The sequence below is a fragment of the Rana temporaria genome, chromosome 3, assembly GCF_905171775.1.
Source record: "Rana temporaria chromosome 3, aRanTem1.1, whole genome shotgun sequence".
Classification (NCBI taxonomy): domain Eukaryota; kingdom Metazoa; phylum Chordata; class Amphibia; order Anura; family Ranidae; genus Rana; species Rana temporaria.
Genome location: NC_053491.1, coordinates 482,465,034 through 482,484,429, shown reverse-complemented (window position 1 = coordinate 482,484,429; position 19,396 = coordinate 482,465,034). Strand labels below are relative to the sequence as shown.

General features: G+C 44.6%; 1 protein-coding gene across 2 annotated transcripts in view; it reads left to right on the top strand.

The window, feature by feature from the left end:
- The window catches only part of ACTL6B (actin like 6B), a 37,526-nt gene that overhangs the window by 12,820 nt on the left and 5,310 nt on the right, over positions 1-19,396 (top strand). For both annotated transcript variants that reach the window (XM_040347027.1, XM_040347028.1), the window contains exons 7-12: positions 643-749; positions 1,311-1,400; positions 5,747-5,808; positions 7,041-7,155; positions 9,353-9,433; positions 10,017-10,112. In XM_040347027.1, coding sequence (XP_040202961.1) covers positions 643-749; positions 1,311-1,400; positions 5,747-5,808; positions 7,041-7,155; positions 9,353-9,433; positions 10,017-10,112 — 551 coding nt within the window. The remainder of the gene's footprint in view (positions 1-642; positions 750-1,310; positions 1,401-5,746; positions 5,809-7,040; positions 7,156-9,352; positions 9,434-10,016; positions 10,113-19,396) is intronic.

Sequence of the window (19,396 nt, the reverse complement as noted above, 5' to 3'; positions counted from 1 at the left end):
GGGGTTGCATCCACTGAACTCTATGGGGGGGTTGTATCCCGTGAACTCTATGGGGGGGGTTGCATCCCGTGAACTCTATGGGGGGGGTTGCATCCACTGAACTCTATGGGGGGGGTTGCATCCCCTGAACTCTATGGGGGGGGGGGTTGCATCCCCTGAACTCTATGGGGGGGTGTTGCATCCCCTGAACTCTATGGGGGGTTGTATCCTCTGAACTCTATGGGGGGGTGGCATCCCCTGAACTCTAGCGGGGGGGGGGTGTATCCTCTGAACTCTATGGGGGGTGGCATCCCCTGAACTCTATAGGGGGGTGGCATCCCCTGAACTCTAGCGGGGGGGGGGGTGTATCCTCTGAACTCTATGGGGGGGGTTGCATCCCCTGAACTCTATGGGGGGGGTTGTATCCTCTAAACTCTATGGGGTGTAGCATCCCATGAATTCTATGGAGGATGGGGGGGGGGCTGAATGCTGCAAATGCCAATTACAACATGTTCATTCTCATCCAATGATTTCACCTCTCTTACATCTCCCCACTATAATGGAGAAGTAATGATGCTACAGCAATAAAAAGTAGAAGAATATCCCCCATGGCAAAGTATGGGGGTCCGTTGGCTCTCCGGTGACTTTATGTCTGTCTTGCAGGTATCGTCAAGTCGCCCCTGGCCGGGGATTTTATTACCATGCAATGCCGCGAATTGTTCCAGGAGATGGGGGTGGAGATTATCCCGCCGTACATGATCGCCTCCAAGGTGAATATTTCCAATTAAACAAAAAATGTTCCAATTGGGGTATCAGTGTGTTTGGTTTTCTGCCTTTCGTCATCTGTCACAGGCACAAAATGCAGGAACGTTCGCTCGTATTTATATGCGCAATATTGTCTGGCTTCGTATTTTTTCCGACAACGTTTTTAGCGCAATAATTAAAAAAATGTACAGGGCTTGTTGAACATAAAGGAAGATAAAGTATTAAATATAGAGATGTGTAAATTGGCCACCAGAGGGCTCTGTACTTGACTAAGCATCACTCAACCCTCTTTTTTTAACAGCTGCAGCAAAAAGATTTCATCTGCACAGGGAGGGCATTGTTTTTAGTGGGTCGGCCAACGTATAGACTTGTATTGTGGTAGGGAGCGAAACCATTTTATAGTCATATACACTGATTTAAAAAATAAATAAAATGAATGAACACATGTTGGTAAGATACATTTTTTTCATCAAGCTGGATTCTTACATACTGTATATATATATATCCTCTCTGTTTTGAGGTCCCGATAAGTGGCATTGCTCCCTCTGGTTTTTTGTCTCCTCCAGGAGCCGGTACGGGAAGGGTCACCCCCAAACTGGAGGAAGAAGGACAAACTGCCCGCCGTCACCAAATCCTGGCAGAACTACATGAGCAATGTGAGTGTTTGTTACCACCGGCTTTGTTAGTGTGTGCAGGAGATGCATGGTGGACCCCAGATATGGGTGCACAAAGTGTGAGGGCAACGTCCTCCAACACCAATGGAAGAGAAGGCAAAGTGCACCCCTTCCCAGTTACCTATGACAGGGGTCTCCAAACTACGGCCCTCCGGTTGTTCCGGAATTACAATTCTCATCATGCCTAGTCATGTCTGTTAATGTCAGAGTTTTACAATCCCTCATGGGACGTGTGGTTTTTCGCAAAAGCTGGAGGGCCGCAGTTTGGAGATCCCTGCCCTAGGACATGTTGGAAAAATGGAAGTGCCACTAAAAGATGCCAGAGGGCGGTAGGATCGGGGCTAACAATGGAGACCTCATGAGACTCTGGGCTTTTCGGGGTCACATTCGGGGCTTCAGCCCCCCCCCCCCCTAGCCACCCCCTCCAGATGCCCCTCCTTCACATCTATGTGGTCCATTGTTATACATATCCTTACTCATCCTAACACAAGGTTTTATACACTTCAATTAGGTTAGGTGGCCCATTGATTTTGAAGGTGCTGCCAACACATGGCAACAAACAAGAAATGGACTGGGCAGCATTTTTCTATTGCACGGTCCTTTGGCACCCAATGTATTGTGTGTTCTGTGTGCACAAGAAGCCACACACAACCATGGGAAACATAGGTGTAAAGGGGACCTAAGGGTTAGGTTTAGGACTCAAGGTCATGTCTAAGGGGTTAGATCAAGCTTTGGGTAATGGTTAGGTCTAGGGCTCAAGGTCATGTCTAAGGGGTTAGATCAAGCTTTGAGTAAGGGTTAGGTCTAGGGCTCAAGGTCATGTCTAAGGCCTCGTACACACGATAGGTTAACCAGAGGACAATGGTCTGAAGGACCGTTTTCATCGGTCAAAACCGATCGTGTGTGGGCCCCATAGGTTATTTAACCATAGGTTAAAAAAAAGCCAACTTGCTTTAAAATTAACCTATGGATTCCTAACCGATAGGTCAAAACTGATCGTTAGTAGGCACAACCATCGGTTAAAAATCCACGCATGCTCAGAATCAAGTCGACGCATGCTTGGGAGCATTGAACTTAATTTTTTTTAGCACGTCGTCGTGTTTTACGTCACCGCGTTCTGACACGATCGGTTATTTAACCTATGGTGTGTAGGCGTGATGGACCATCAGTCAGCTTCATCGGTTAACCTAGGACAACGGTCCTTCAGACCGCTGTCCTCTGGTTAACCTATCGTGTGTACGAGGCCTAAGGGGTTAGATCAAGCTTTGGGTAAGGGTTAGGTTTAGGGCTCAAGGTCATGACTCATGTCTAAGGGGTTAGATCAAGCTTTGGGTTAGGTTTAGAGCTCAAGGTCATGTCTAAGGGGTCAGATCAGGGGTCTTCAAACTATGGCCCTCCAGCTGTTCAGGAACTACAATTCCCATCATGCCTAGTCATGTCTGTGAATTTTTAGAGTTTTGCAATGCCTCATGGGATGTGTAGTTCCGCAACACTTGGAGGGCCATAGTTTGAGGATCCCTGGGTTAGATCAAGCTTTGAGTAAGGGTTAGGTTTAGGGCTCAAGGTCATGTCTAAGGAGTTAGATCAAGCTTTGGGTAAGGGTTAGGTTTAGGGCTCAAGGTCATGTCTAAGTGGTTAGATCAAGCTTTGGGTAAGGGTTAGGTTTAGGGCTCAAGGTCATGTCTAAACGGTTAGATCAAGCTTTGGGTAAGGGTTAGGTTTAGGGCTCAAGGTCATGTCTAAGGAGTTAGATCAAGCTTTGGGTAAGGGTTAGGTTTAGAGCTCAAGGTCATGTCTAAGTGGTTGGATCAAGCTTTGGGTAAGGGTTAGGTTTAGGGCTCAAGGTCATGTCTAAGGAGTTAGATCAAGCTTTGGGTAAGGGTTAGGTTTAGGGCTCAAGGTCATGTCTAAGTGATTAGATCAAACTTTAGGTAAGGGTTAGGTTTAGGGCTCAAGGCATGTCTAAGGGGTTAGATCAAGCTTTGGGTAAGGGTTAGGTTTAGGCCTCAAGGTCATGTCTAAGGGGTTAGATCAAGCTTTGGGTTAGGTTTACAGCTCAAGGTCATGTCTAAGGGGTTAGATCAAGCTTTGGGTTAGGTTTAGAGCTCAAGGTCATGTCTAAGGGGTAGATCAAGCTTTGGGTATGGGTTAGGTTTTGACGTTCGGCTAAGATGTAGGGATACAACTTTGGTTTGGTTAGCTTAACTTGACCATGTGCTCTTACCAAGGAAATATTAAGGAAATATTCCCCACTGCAGCAGGCAATACTGACTTTGGTTTGCTCCCCTGCTGTTACATTGAACCACCAACCATGAAGAAAATACCTGGATATGGAGGAATATGGAACTCACTTCCCTTTCTCCAAAGATGACAATGCTGGTGCTTGATGATTGGCTGAATGCTGTCAGATGGGGGGCTGGGAGAGAGCTCTTAGCCGTCTCTTGGCAGCAACTTCAAAATCAATGGGCCACATTCTGGAGCTTATATGGGGCTAACACATGGCAACAGACAAGAAATGGACTGGCAACATTTTTCTATTGCATGGTCCTTTGGCACCCAATGTACTGCACAAGGTTCCACACGCAAACCATGGGAAACATAGGCGTAAAGGAGGCCTAAGGGTTAGGTTTAGGGCTCAAGGTCATGTCTAAGGGGTTAGATCAATCTTTGGGTAAGGGTTAGGTTTTGACGTTAGGCTAAGATGTAGGGATACATCCTCAGTTCTTCCCAAGAAGGTTAAAGCTACGGCTCCATGAAATGTTTCCCTTTGTAGCAGCAAATACTCCTGGATATGGAGGAAAATGGTACTCACTTCCCTTTCTCCAAGGTAACAATCCGGGTGCTTAATTGGCTCAATGCTAGTGGCGGCTGGCGCTCAAAGTTTTTTTTTGGGGGGGGTGAAAACAAACTGAAAAATTCAGAAAAAAAAAAACATCGATTGGAGCCTCACTGTGCCATCAAACACAACCACTGTACCCATCCAACACAACCACTATGCCATCAAACACAGCCACTGTACCCATCAAACACAACCACTGTGCCATCAAACAAAGCCACTGTACCCATCAAACACAACCAATGTGCCACCAAACCCAGCCACTGTGCCCATCAAACGCAGCCACTGTGCCCATCAAATACAACCACTGTGCCATCAAACACAGCCACTGTACCCATCAAACACAATCACTGTGCCATCAAACGCAGCCACTGTGCCCATCAAACGCAACCACTGTGCCCTTCAAACACAGCCACTGTACCCATCAAACACAATCACTGTGCCATCAAACGCAGCCACTGTGCCCATCAAACGCAACCACTGTGCCCTTCAAACAAAGCCTCTGTACCCATCAAACACAACCACTGTGCCATCAAACACAGCCACTGTACCCATCAAACACAACCACTGTGCCCATCAAACGCAACCACTATGCCCATCAAACACAACCACTGTGCCCATCAAACACAGCCACTGTACCCATCAAACACAGCCACTGTGCCCATCAAACACAGCCACTGTACCCATCAAACACAACCACTGTGCCATCAAACAAAGCCACTGTACCCATCAAATGCAGCCACTGTGCCATCAAACACAGCTACTGTGCCAATCAAACGCAGCCACTGTGCCCATCAAAAGCAGCCACTGAATATCAGTGACACCACCCCTTGTGACGTCAATGACCCAGCATGCCTTCAGTCAATGACGTCACAAGGGGGACGGGTTCACCAGGTGACATCACCGGATGGCCCCCACCCTTTAGTTATTAAAGAGAGTTATTAAGAGTTATTAAAGAGGATCTGGGGACCGCCTTGTTAAAGGGGGCTTCCAGATTCCGATAAGCCCCCTGCCCAGCAGACCCCCACATCCACCGGCCAGGGTTGTGGGGAAGAGGCTCTTGTCCTTGAATTATTTTTCCCATCATGGGCGTAAGTGGGGCCCCATGTCAAGGCCTCACAAAGCCTAGAGCCCCCTCTGGATTCATGCAATGCATGAAGTTATCTATGGTAATTAGAGCGGTGCCATGATGGGGGGGGGGGTAGCGCTCCTGCACCCTTTTATGGACGCACCGCCACTGCTCAATACCATCACACGGGGTTAGGGTGAGAGCTCTTAGCTCTGTGTAAGGGCTTCTCTAGCGTGGTGGGTAAGTAAAGAAGGGGCGGCATTTAAGTGAACCCGTCTCTCTGCCCTGTTTCAGCAAGCTGGGTGTTCATATTTAGTCAATTCCATGGCCTGTAAAGGTTTCTATGAAAACAAAAGTACTGTAGATGTGCCGTATCTCAGACATGGTCTAAGAATTAATAAACTGTCCTTCAATCTCCACCAGGAGGTCATCCAGGATTTCCAGGCCTCCGTCCTGCAAGTGTCAGACTCTCCGTACGATGAACAGTAAGTGTCCGCTTGAAACTGCCTCCAGATAACATAGATTATGAGCTCTTATGGTCCAGGCCCTCTCTTATGGTCCAATCCCTCTCTTATGGTCCAGTCCCTCTCTTATGGTCCAAGCCCTCTCTTATGGTCCAGGCCCTTTCTTATGGTCCAGGCCCTCTCTTATGTTCCAGGCCCTCTCTTATGTTCCAGGCCCTCTCTTATGATCCAGGCCCTCTCTTATGATCCAAGCCCTCTCTTATGGTCCAAGCCCTCTCTTATTCTCCAAGCCCTCTCTTATGGTCCAAACCTTCTCTTATGGTCCAAGCCCTCTCTTATGGTCCAATCCCTCTCTTGTGGTCCAAGCCCTCTCTTATGGTCCAGGCCCTCTCTTATGGTCCAAGCTCTCTCTTATGGTCCAAGCCCTCTCTTATGGTCCAAGCCCTCTCTTATGGCCCAAGCCCTCTCTTATGGTCTAGGCCCTCTCTTATTCTCCAAGCCCTCTCCTATGGTCCAAGTCCTCTCTTATGGTCCAGGCCCTCTCTTGTGGTCCAAGCCCTCTTTTGTGGTCCAGGCCCTCTCTTGTGGTCCAAGCCCTCTCTTATGGTTCAGGCCCTCTCTTGTGGTCCAAGCCCTCTCTTATGGTCCAGGCCCTCTCTTATGGTCCAGGCCCTCTCTTATGGTCCAATCCCTCTCTTATGGTCCAATCCCTCTCTTATGGTCCAGGCCCTCTCTTATGGTCCAAGCCCTTTCTTATGGTCTAAGCCCTTTCTTATGGTCTAAGCCCTCTATTATGGTCCAGGCCCTCTCTTATGGTCCAATCCCTCTCTTATGGTCCAAGCCCTCTCTTATGGTACAGGCCCTCTCTTATGGTCCAGGCCTTCCTCATCCTCTTGTATTGAATTATATTGTAACTGTACTGGAACCCTTTATTTTGTAAAGTGCTGTGCAAACTGTTGGCGCTATATATATATATATATATATATATATATATATATATATATATATATATATATATATATATATATATATAAATCTTGTATAATAATAATTATAATGGCAATCCATTTAAAAAAATAATATAATTTTTTTTTATATATATATATATAGGTATAATTAGATAATGAATCCCATTGGCTCATGAACATATGCTGTGTGTATGAATATGTAACAATAATAATAAAAAAGATATAAGAAATAAAGGTGCGGTTTAAAGCTATAGAGCATGGACCGATTTCTTCCTCTCTGTGCAGGGTGGCCGCTCAGATGCCCACCGTCCATTATGAGATGCCCAATGGCTACAACACAGACTATGGCGCTGAGAGACTGCGCATCCCCGAGGGGCTCTTCGACCCATCCAATGTGAAGGTGATGTGTATGGGACTACTAATACCCTTCCCAGTAATGGGACTACTAATACCCTTCCCAGTAATGGCACTACTAATACCCTTCCCAGTAATGGGACTACTAATACCCCTCCCAGTGATAGGACTACTAATACTCTTCCCAGTAACAGGACTACTAATACCCTTCCCAGTGATAGGACTACTAATACCCTTCCCAGTAATGGGACTACTAATACCCTTCCCAGTAATGGCACTACTAATACCCTTCCCAGTAATGGGACTACTAATACCCCTCCCAGTGATAGGACTACTAATACTCTTCCCAGTAACGGGACTACTAATACCCTTCCCAGTGATAGGACTACTAATACTCTTCCCAGTAACGGGACTACTAATACCCTTCCCAGTAATGGTACTACTAATACCCTTCCCAGTAATGGGACTACTAATACCCCTCCCAGTGATAGGACTACTAATACCCCTCCCAGTAATGGGACTGCTAATACTCTTCCCAGTAATGGTACTACTAATACCCTTCCCAGTAATGGGACTACTAATACCCCTCCCAGTAATGGCACTACTAATACCCCTCCCAGTAATGGGACTACTAATACCCCTCCCAGTAATGGGACTACTGATACCCCTCCCAGTAATGGGACTACTGATACCCCTCACAGTAATAGGACTACTAATACCCCTCACAGTAATGGCACTACTGTACCAACAAAAACACACCCACCACTCCTGGATGGAAGGCCATCATCTAACCAGAACAGGAATGCTAATACTCCTCCCAGTAATGGGACTACTAATACCCTTCCCAGTAATGGGACTACTAATACTCCACCCAGTAATGCAACTACTAACAATTGGAGCACGAATACCCCTCTCAGCAATGGGAGTACTACAACCCATCCCAGCAAAGGGAGTACTAATACCCTTCCCAGTAATGGGACTTCAAATACTTCTCCCAGTAATGAGAATACTAATACCCCACTCATCAATGGGACTTCTTATAGCCCTCTTAGCAAAGGGACTACTAATACTCCTCTCAGCAAAGGGAGTACTAATACCCCTCCAAGCAATATAAGTACTAACACCCCTTGCAGCAATGGGAGTACTAATACCTCTCCCAGTAATTAGAGTACGAATACCCATCTGAGCAAAGGGAGGGGTATTCTTTCACTACTAATTCCCCACCCAGTAATGGAACTACCAATATCCCACCCAGTAATGAGACTACTAATAATGGGAACACTAAAACCCATCTCAGCAATGGGAGTACTAATACCCTTCCCAGCAATGGGGGTACTAATACCCTTCCCAGCAATGGGGGTACTAATTCCCCTCCCAGCAATGGGAACACTAATACTCTTCCCAATAATGGGACTTGAAATACTCCCAGTAATGGGAATACTAATACCCCTCTTAGCAATGGGACTACTTATAATGCTCCCAGCAATGGGAGTACTAATACCCCTCCCAATAATGGGAATACTAATACCCCTCCCAACAATGGAAGTGCTAATACTCCTCCCAGCAAAGGGAGTACTAATACCCCTCTCAGCAATGGGAGTACTAATACCCTTCCTAGTAATAGGACTTCAAACGCTCCTCCCAGTAATGGGACTACTAACAATGGGAGCACTAATGCCCCTCCCAGTAACGGGAGTACTGGCTTTTCTGTTCTGTTAGATCAGGGGTCTCCAAACATTCTAAACAAAGGGCCGGTTTATTGTCCTTCAGTCTCTTGGAGGGCCGGACTTTGGCCAGCGGGAGTGAAAACTTTCCTGGCATCAGTGGGAGTAAACATCTGGTATTAGGGGGAGGAATATTGCCCCATTGCTGGTATAATAGGGAGGAATAGTGCCCCATTTCTGGTATAATAGGGAGGAATAGTGCCCCATTAGTGGTGTCAGTGGGAGATATGGTGCTCCATTGTCGGTGTCAGATGGCAGAATAGTGTCTCTTATCATTGGGAGGCATAGTGCTCCAAGGGCCAGATAAAGGCAAGCAAAGGGCCACATCCGGCCCTCGGGCCACAGTTTGGAGACCACTGTGTTAGATGTATACAATGATAAATCATGATATGTAACGAAACCTCCGCACATAAAACACACCCCAAGACCCGTCCAAAATCCACCACACCACAGAGGAAATGCATGAAATAGAAGTGATATCCTGTAGGGGGCGCTTTGTAACTTTTCTTCTCTTTTCAGGGTCTCTCTGGTAACACCATGCTGGGGGTGGGACACGTAGTGACCAGTAGTATCGGGATGTGTGACATCGACATAAGACCGGTGAGTACATATAAGGGGGGGGGCCTGACCTCAGTAATGTGCCATCTGCCTGGATACATGGGGCGCCCTCTTGTGGCAGGTATATAGGACATTTTGGAAACCTCTTATCTGGATCCTCTGCTCCCTCCCCCCAGGACTGTTCTCCGACTAGACCGGGAAATGAGATATAAGGTCTTCTACAGCTCCACAATGCAGGGGTCACCACTTTTCCTTAAATAAAAAAAAAACTTTATTGTAACATGGATGAGTTCACAACCACAAGTCCAAGCACATTGCCCTCCATCAGACCCAAACTACTTTACCCGACGCGTTTCACCACAGCCTGGGATTTGTCTCACAATTTTATTTTCCTTTAGGAACTATAGCACTGGTTATCCAGTCCCCAAATCTATTCAATACCATTAACTCACTGCCATAAACCAACAACTTTTATACACAAAATAAAACGTAGATTTCCTGTTGGGTCACCGGGGCAGGAAGTGAAGGTAAATCTCCTGCAATGGGGACACAGATATTGATACAACCCCCCCGACACTTGATCAATGTGTTCCTATGTAACGTGAATCTCTCTGTGTCTCGGCAGGGTCTGTACGGCAGTGTCATCGTCACCGGAGGCAACACGCTCCTCCAAGGCTTCAACGACAGGCTGAACCGCGAACTGTCACAGAAAACGCCACCGGTAAGAGGCCAGGGACCGCCATTATTATTTCCCAACATCGGCACGCATTATTTGATGATGGTGGAAAGACATGACACATATATGGGTTAGAATAATTATTAAGGGTCTCCAGGTCACAACCCCTATAGGTCCGTTCTGCTGTAATGTGTGGAGACTACTCCGCAGTAGACATGTGCAATTCGTTTTTTGTGAAATTTGACAAATTCATTATTTCGGAAATATTCTAATTAACGGAAAAGCGTTAACGAACTTTTTTGAAATTCGAAAATTTGATAATTCAATAATCCGATAATTTGAAAATCTGAAAATAAGAACTTAGGGCCAGATTCACAGAAGAGATACGACGGCTTTTCTCTGAAACGCCGTCGTATCTCTCAGAGTATCTATGCGACTGATTCATAGAATCAGGTTACGCATAGATAGCCCTTAGATCCGACAGGTGTAATTGTCTTACACCGTCGGATCTTAGGATGCAGTACCTCGGCCGCCGCTGGGTGGAGTTTGGGTCGTTTTCCAGCGTCGGGTATGCAAATTAGCAGTTACGGCGATCCACAACGGTTTTCGCGTTCGTTACGTCGGCGCAAGTCTTAGTTTCCCGTCGCAAAGTTAAGCAATCTTTTTCATTGCTTAACTTTACACCAGCCATGTTAAAGTATGGCCGTCGTTCCCGCGTCGTTTTTTTTTTTTTTTCAGCGTAAGTACGTTACGCATTTCGCGATTCACAAACACGTCACACCGCCGTAATTTCGCACAAGGCACGTTGGAAAAATTGCGAACGGAGCATGCGCAGAACGTCTGGCGCGGGAGCGCGCCTAATTTAAATGGTACATGCCCCATTTGAATTGGGCGGGCTTGCGCCGGACGTGTTTACGATACACCGCCGCAAGTTTACAGGTAAGTGCTTTGTGGATCGGGCACTAACACTGAAAACTTGCGGCGGTGTAACGTAAACAGGTTACATTGTGCCGCCGCAATTGTACCTGAATCTGGCCCTTAGATCCGAAAATTTGAAAACCCGAAAACTAGAAAATCTGAAATAATAACTAACTAATAATAACTATTACTAACTAATAAATTATAGGTATTGGAATTTCCTTCGGAAATCCGAAGATTTGACAAAAGAAAGAAAATTTGAAAATTCCAAAGAGCGAAAATTCAAAAATAAGAACGAAAATCCAAAAATAAGAGTGAAAATCCAAAAATTCGATAACCTGAAATAACAACTAATTACCTTAAATTATAGGTATTTGAATTTACTTTGGAAATCCGAAGATTTGACAATTCAAAAATCCGAAAATAAGAAAGAAAATTTGAAAATTCCGAAGAGCGGAAATCCAAAAACAAGAGCGAAAATCCAAAAATAAGAGTGAAAATCCAAAAATTCGATAACCTGAAATAACAACTAATTACCTAACTAATAACTAACTATTAAATTATAGGTATTTGAATTTACTTTGGAAATCCGAAGATTTGACAATTCAAAAATCCGAAAATAAGAAAGAAAATTTGAAAATTCCAAAGAGCGTAGATCCAAAAACAAGAACGAAAATCCAAAAATAAGAGCGAAAATACAAAAATTTGGTAATTCGGAAATTCAAAAATTCGGAAATCCAAAGATTTGACAATTCAAAAATCTGAAAATAAGAAAGAAAATCCGAGAATTCCAAAGAGCAAAAATCCAAAAATGAGAATGAAATCCAAAAATAACAACGAAATCCAAAAATAACAAGGGAAAATTTTAAAATTCGATAATCTGAAATAATAACTAATTAACTAACTAATAACTAACTATTAAATTATAGGTATTGGAATTTCCTTTTCAAATTTATCTGAAGTTACGAATTAATAACGAATGCCGCACCTAAACAAATGGAAAGTAACAAATGAATAATAAATAATAATAACTTATTATTTTTTATTTATTATAATTTATTATTATTAATTAGTTACGTTCCATTCGTTTAGATGCGGCATTCGTTATTTTAGATAATTCGTAACTTCGGATAATTTCATATTCGTTTTATTCACTAACAGCTAAATTTGAAAGGAAATTCCAATACCTATAATTTAATAGTTAGTTATTAGTTAGTTATTCTTTCAGGTTATCAAACTTTTGGATTTTCGTTCTTATTTTATGGATTTCGTTCTTATTTTTTAATTTTCGTTCTTATTTTCGGATTTTCGTTCTTATTTTTGGATTTTTGCTCTATGGAATATTCAAACTTTCTTTCCTATTTTCGGATTTTTGAATTGTCGATTTTTGGATTTTCGTTCTTATTTTCGGATTTCGTTCTTATTTTAGGATTTTCATTCTTATTTACGGATTTTTTTCCTTATTTTCGTTCTTATTTTCAGATTTTCATTCTTATTTACGGATTTTTGTTATTTTAGGATTTTCGTTTTTATTTTTGGTTTTCGTTCTTATTTTCGGATTTTCATTCTTATTTTCGGATTTTCGCTTCCTATTTTCGGATTTTTGAATTGTCGATTTTCGGATTTTCGAATTTCCGAATTTCGAATTACCAAATTTTCGGATTTTTATATTATGAGTTTTCATTAACATTTATCATTACAAAAGGAAAAAGAAAAAACAGACATATAGAGCCAGATTCATGTACATTTGCGGCGGCGTAACGTATCGCATTTACGTTACACCGCCGCAAGTGCTTGATTCACAATTTTGCGCGAAATGACGTTGCACCGACGTAATTTTTTGAACGTCGACGTGAGTTACGTCCTTTCCTATTCACGGACGACTTACACAAAAAAAATTAAAAATTCAAAATTCGACGCGGGAACGACGGCCATACTTTAACATGGCAAGTCTATCTATACACCACCAAACGGCAGCTTTAACTTTACGCCAGGAAAAGCCGACTAGCGTCGATGTAAGAGAATGCGACGGCCGCGCGTACCTTCGTGAATCGCCGGAAAAAGCTAATTAGCATACCCGACGCGGAAAACGACGCAAACTCCACCCAGCGGGCGCCGAATTATTACACCTACGATCCGAAGCCGTACGCCTGTCGGATCGAAGCCAAAAGCCGTTGTATGTTGGTTTGAGGATTCAAACTAAAGATACGACGCGGCAAATTTGAAAGTACGCCGGAGTATCAGTAGATACACTGGCGTACTCGCTCTGTGAATCTGGCCCATAAAGAGCAAAAATACATACATATATATATATATATATATATATATATATATATATATATATATATATACATATATATATATATATGTATGTATTTTTGCTCTTTATATGTCTGTTTTTTCTTTTTCCTTTTGTAATGATAAATGTTAATGAAAATATATATATATATATATATACACACACAAACACATATATATATATCTATCACTCAATATAAATAACGACCGCAGAAAGAAAGAAAAAATAAAAAAAAATAAGGGAAAGAGGGGGAGGCACAGCCGTAAAAGCGATCACAAAGGGGTGAGCAATAACATAACCGATAGAAGGAGGATAGAAGAGATAGGATAAAAAAATATATATAATAATTTTGAATTTCCGAATTTCGAATTACTGAATTTTCGGATTCCGAATTTTCAAATTTATTCAAAATTATGAATTTCGCATTTTGATCAAAACAAATGACCTGAAAAATGAAAATTTATTTCCAAATTTTTTTTTTAAATGTGTTTATTTTGTAATGATGCCGCAAAAAAAATATTGAACGGATCCATAAGTTTAGATAAAGCAAAAAATTATTAACCACTTGACAACTGGGCACTTAAACCCACTTAATAACCAGACCAATTTTCAGCTTTCGGTGCTCTCACATTTTGAATGACAATAACTCAGTCATACAACACTGTAACCAAATGAAATTTTTGTCCTTTTTTTCCCACAAATAGAGCTTTATTTTGGTGGTATTTGATCACCTCTGCGGTTTTTATTTTTTTCGCTATAAATGAAAAAAGAACGAAAATTTTGTAAAAAAATGAATTTTTCTTCATTTCTATTATAAGATTTTGCAAAAAATGAATTTTTCTTCATAAATTTGGCCTAAAATGTATACTGCTACATATCTTTGGTAAAAAAAAAAAAAAAAATTTGGATATTATTTAGTCTGGGTGAAAGTTATAGGGCAGGGATAAGCAATTAGCGGACCTCCAGCTGTTGCAAAACTACAAGTCCCATCATGCCTCTGCCTCTGGGTGTCATGCTTGTGGCTGTCAGAGTCTTGCTATGCCTCATGGGACTTGAAGTTCTGCAACAGCTGGAGGTCCACTAATTGCATATCCCTGTTATAGGGTCTACAAGCTATGGTACCAATTACTGAAAATTGATCAATTTGATCACATCTGATGTACTGACAGCCTCTCTCATTTCTTGAGACCCTAACATGCCAGAAAAGTACAAATACCCCCTAAATGACCCCTTTTTGGAAAGAAGACATTCCAAGGTATTTAGAAAGAGGCATGGTGAGTTTTTTGAAGTTGTCATTTTTTCCCACAATTCTTTGCAAAATCAAGGTTTTTGTTTTTTTCCCACAAAAGTTTCATATTAGCAGGTTATTTCTCACACACAGCATATGCATACCACAAATTACACCCCAAAACACATTCTGCTATTCCTCCCGAGTATGGCGATACCACATGTGTGAGACTTTTACACAGCGTGGCCACATACAGAGGCCCGACATGCAGGGAGCACCATCAGGCGTTCTGGAACACCCAGACCAATTCTGACATTCCTCTCCTACATGTAAAAATCATCATTTATTTGCTAGAAAATTACATAGAACCCCAAAACATTATATATGCTTTTTTAGCAAAGACCCTAGAGAATACAATGGCGGTCGTTGCAACTTTTTATCGCGCATGGTATTTGCACAGCAATTTTTCGAACGCATTTTTTTGGGAAATAAAACAGTTTTGTGCTTTTTAAAAAAAAAAACATTAAAGTTAGCCCAATGTTTTTGCATAATATGAAAGACGAAGTTACGCCGAGTAAATAGATACCCAACATGTCACCCTTCAATATTGCACACGCTTGTGGAATGGCGCCAAACTTCGCTACTTAAAAATCCCCATAGGTGACGTTTTAAATGTTTTTACTGGTTACATGTTTTTAGTTACAGAGGAGGTCGGGGGCCAAAATGATTGCTCTCGCTCTAACGTTCGCAGCGATACCCCACATGTGTGGTTTGAACACCGTTTTCATATGTGGGCGGGACTTACGTACACATTCGCTTCTGTATACGAGCACGCGGGAACAGGGGCGCTTTAAATATTTATTTTTTATTTTTATTGTTCATTTTACTTAATTTATTTTAGTTTGACACGTTTTTCCCCAAAAATAAATGTTTTGATCACTTTTATTCCAATTACAAGGAATGGAAACATCCCTTGTAATAGGAATATAGCATGACAGGTCCTCTTTACAGTGAGATATGGGGTCAATAAGACCCCACATCTCACCTCTAGGCTGGGAAGCCTGAAAAAAAACAAGAAAAAAAACGATCCTGGCTTCGATCGCAGCGGTGAGTCAGAAGAAGCACCGGAGGGCGAAGGGAGTGGGGACGTCCCTTTTTGCCTCCCGTAAGAACGATCAAGAGGCGGAACAGCCGCCATGATCATTCTTATGGTGTAGAGAATCGCCGGCTGAAAAAAATGATATCTGAATGATGCCTGTAGCTGCAGGCATCATTCAGATATCCCTGCACGAGGTAAAGGACATAATATGACGTGGGCGGGAAGTGGTTAAAACACATTTTTTTCCCCAGAGTATTTTCTGGGTATTGCAAAGTATTGGCCGGGGTATTGCAAAGTATTGGTGTTGGGGTATTGCAGAGTATTGGTGCGGGGGTATTGCAGAGTATGGTGCGGGGGTATTGCAGAGTATTGGTGCGGGGGTATTGCAGAGTATTGGTGCGGGGGTATTGCAGAGTATTGTGTGGGGGGTATTGCAGAGTATTGTGTGGGGGGTATTGCAGAGTATGGTGTGGGGGGTATTGCAGAGTATGGTGTGGGGGGTATTGCAGAGTATTGTGCGGGGGGTATTGCAGAGTATTGTGCGGGGGGTATTGCAGAGTATTGTGTGGGGGGTATTGCAGAGTATTGTGCGGGGGGTATTGCAGAGTATTGTGCGGGGGGTATTGCAGAGTATTGTGTGGGGGGTATTGCAGAGTATGGTGCGGGGGTATTGCAGAGTATTGTGCGTGGGGTATTGCAGAGTATTGTGCGGGGGGTATTGCAGAGTATTGTGCGGGGGTATTGCAGAGTATTGCACGGGGGGTATTGCAGAGTATTGTGCGGGGGTACTGCAGAGTATTGCGCAAGGGGTACTGCAGAGTACTGGCAGGGGGTACTGCAGAGTATTGCGCGGGGGTATTGCAGAGTATTGCGCGGGGGTATTGCAGAGTATTGCGCGGGGGTATTGCAGAGTATTGCGCGGGGGTATTGCAGAGTATTGCGCGGGGGTACTGCAGAGTATTGCGCAAGGGGTACTGCAGAGTATTGCGCGGGGGTATTGCAGAGTATTGCGCGGGGGTATTGCAGAGTATTGGTGCGGGGGTATTGCAGTGTATTGAGCGGGGGTATTGCAGAGTATTGCGCGGGGGTATTGCAGAGTATTGCGCGGGGGTATTGCAGAGTATTGCGCGGGGGTATTGCAGAGTATTGCGCGGGGGTTTTGCAGAGTATTGCGCGGGGGTTTTGCAGAGTATTGCGCGGGTGTTTTGCAGAGTATTGCGCGGGTGTTTTGCAGAGTATTGCGCGGGTGTTTTGCAGAGTATTGCGCGGGTGTTTTGCAGAGTATTGCGCGGGGGTTTTGCAGAGTATTGCGCGGGGGTATTGCAGAGTATTGCGCAGGGGGTATTGCAGAGTAATTGCGCAGGGAAGGCAGAGCATTGCAGAGTATTGCGCAGGGAAGGCAGAGTATTGCAGGGGTTAATGCAGAGTATTGCACAAGGAAGGAAGAGTATTGCAGGGGGTTAATGCAGAGTATTGCACAGGGAAGGAAGAGTATTGCAGGGGTTAATGCAGGGATGGCTGAGCAGGGATGGATGGATCTGTGACTGCAATAGTCACAGATCCATCCCACACTGCTGCTGCCATCCGCGCTCTCCTCTCACACTGTACCGATCGGTACAGCGAGAGGAGGGAGGAACCGGCGTCATCAAATGACGCCGGTTTGTTTACCTGTGATCGCGCCGTCATTGGACGGCGCGATCACATGGTAAAAGACCGCCGTTGCCGGTCAGTTACCGTGATCTGTGTAGCGCCGGGTCTCATAGACCCGGCGCGCACAGAATTTTCTGTGTGCGCGCCCGAGGCGGCGCGCATTACTGCTTCTGGTGGGCGCCGTTTCAGAACGGCGACCCCCAGTTAAGCAACCACCTTGCCGCCGTTTGTAGACGGCGGCTGGTGGTTAAGTGGTTAAAAATGAATATAAAAAGCTAAGAGAAGAAGAAAGACTATTGAAACTATTTGAAAATAACGTTGTGTGTGGATGAAGGAACAAGCCTTTGATCGGTCATCAGTACTACAAGCAGGCATTTTCTGGCCATAAGGACTACAGGGAGTTTCCCGGTGGGCCGATGGCTCAGCGGGCCGGTTTTGGTGACAGCCTGTTAAAGTATCGGCTGCGCAGCACATTAATTTGAGCACCGCTGTACTGCCTATAAGAGAAAAAATGTAGAACGGCTAATGGCCAGTGAATGGGGGGGGGGGGGGGCTTGGGTGGCCATCGGGTTGGCTGGCTGGGGGGGGGGGGGGCAGGTTTGTCTGGTCGGTCGGTATAGGAGAGACCTGTCATCCGCACTGTCCATGACCTCACTGCATGTCGTTGGCCCTCCCGCTTCACTTGTGTTTGCAAAATTAACCACTTGCCGCCCGCCAATGACAGATTGACGGCGGCAAAGTGGTTGTAGAATCCTGACTGGACGTCATATGACGTCCTCAGGATTCTGAGCCGCTGCGCGCCCCCGGGGGCGCGCATCGCGGCGATCGTTGTTGCAGGGTGTCAGTCTGAAACCCTGCAACACCGATCTAGGTAAAGAGTCTCTCACGAAGACACTTTACCACGTGATCAGCCATGTCCAATCACGGCTTATCACGATGTAAACAGGAAAAGCCGGTAATCGCGAGTAGAAGAGAGCCGATCGTCTGCTCCTCTGACAGGGTAGGGGGTGTGTGCTGATCGATTATCAGCACAGCCCCCCCTGAGGATGCCCACTGGACCACCAGGGATGCCCACTGGACCACCAGGGATTCCACTAGATCACCAGGGATTTAAATCAAAGGTATGCCACCCTAGACCACCAGGGATGACACATAATGGATGCCAATCAGTGCCACAATGGATGCCAATCAGTGCCCACAATGGGCATCACTGATTGGCAGGCATTGTTTGGCACTGATTGGCATCCATTAGTACAACACATTAGTTAGTGCCCATCTATGCCCATCCATGCCGCCTATCAGTGCCCATCCATGCTGCCTATCAGTGCCCATCCATGCCGCCTATCAGTGCCCATACGTGTTGCCTATCCCTGCCCATCCGTGCCGCCTATCCCTGCCCATCCGTGCCACCTATCCCTGCCCATCCGTGCCGCCTATCCCTGCCCATCCGTGCCGCCTATCCCTGCCCATCCGTGCCGCCTATCTGTGCCCATCTGTGCCACCTATCCGTGTTGCCCATCCGTGCCGCCCATCAGTGCCGCATATTGGTGCCCATCGTCAATGCCACCACATCAGTGTCACCTCATCGGTGCCCATCAGTGCCACCTTATCAGTGCCAGTCAGTGCAGTACCATCAGTGCCCATTAGTGAAGGAGAAAACGTACTTATTTACAATGTTTTATAACGGAAACAAAAATTTTTTTTTTTCTAAATTTTCAGTAATTTTTTTACTTTTTTTGCAGAAAAATAAAAATCCCAGAGGTGATCAAATACCACCAAAAGAAAGCTCTATTTGTGGAAACAAAATGATAAAAATTTAGTTTGGGTATAGTGTAGCACGACCGCGCAATTGTAATTTAAAGTGCAACAGCGCTGAAAGCTAAAAATTGGTCTGGGCGGGAAGGTGTATAAGTGCCCTGTATGGAAGTGGTTAAAGTGGGTCGGTCTGGATGAAGTCCAGGGCCAAATTTTTGTCCCAGCCCGGCCCTGACTACAAGGAAATACAATGTAGCAATGTTGTTACAGTGTATTTATGGATAAATAAAGCTCTGGGATTCCAGTCTTGCCTAGTTGTTCCTCTCCTTGAACCGAAATGACTTGCTCTGATTTCGCCGCACACTGTGAGCTTCTCACAG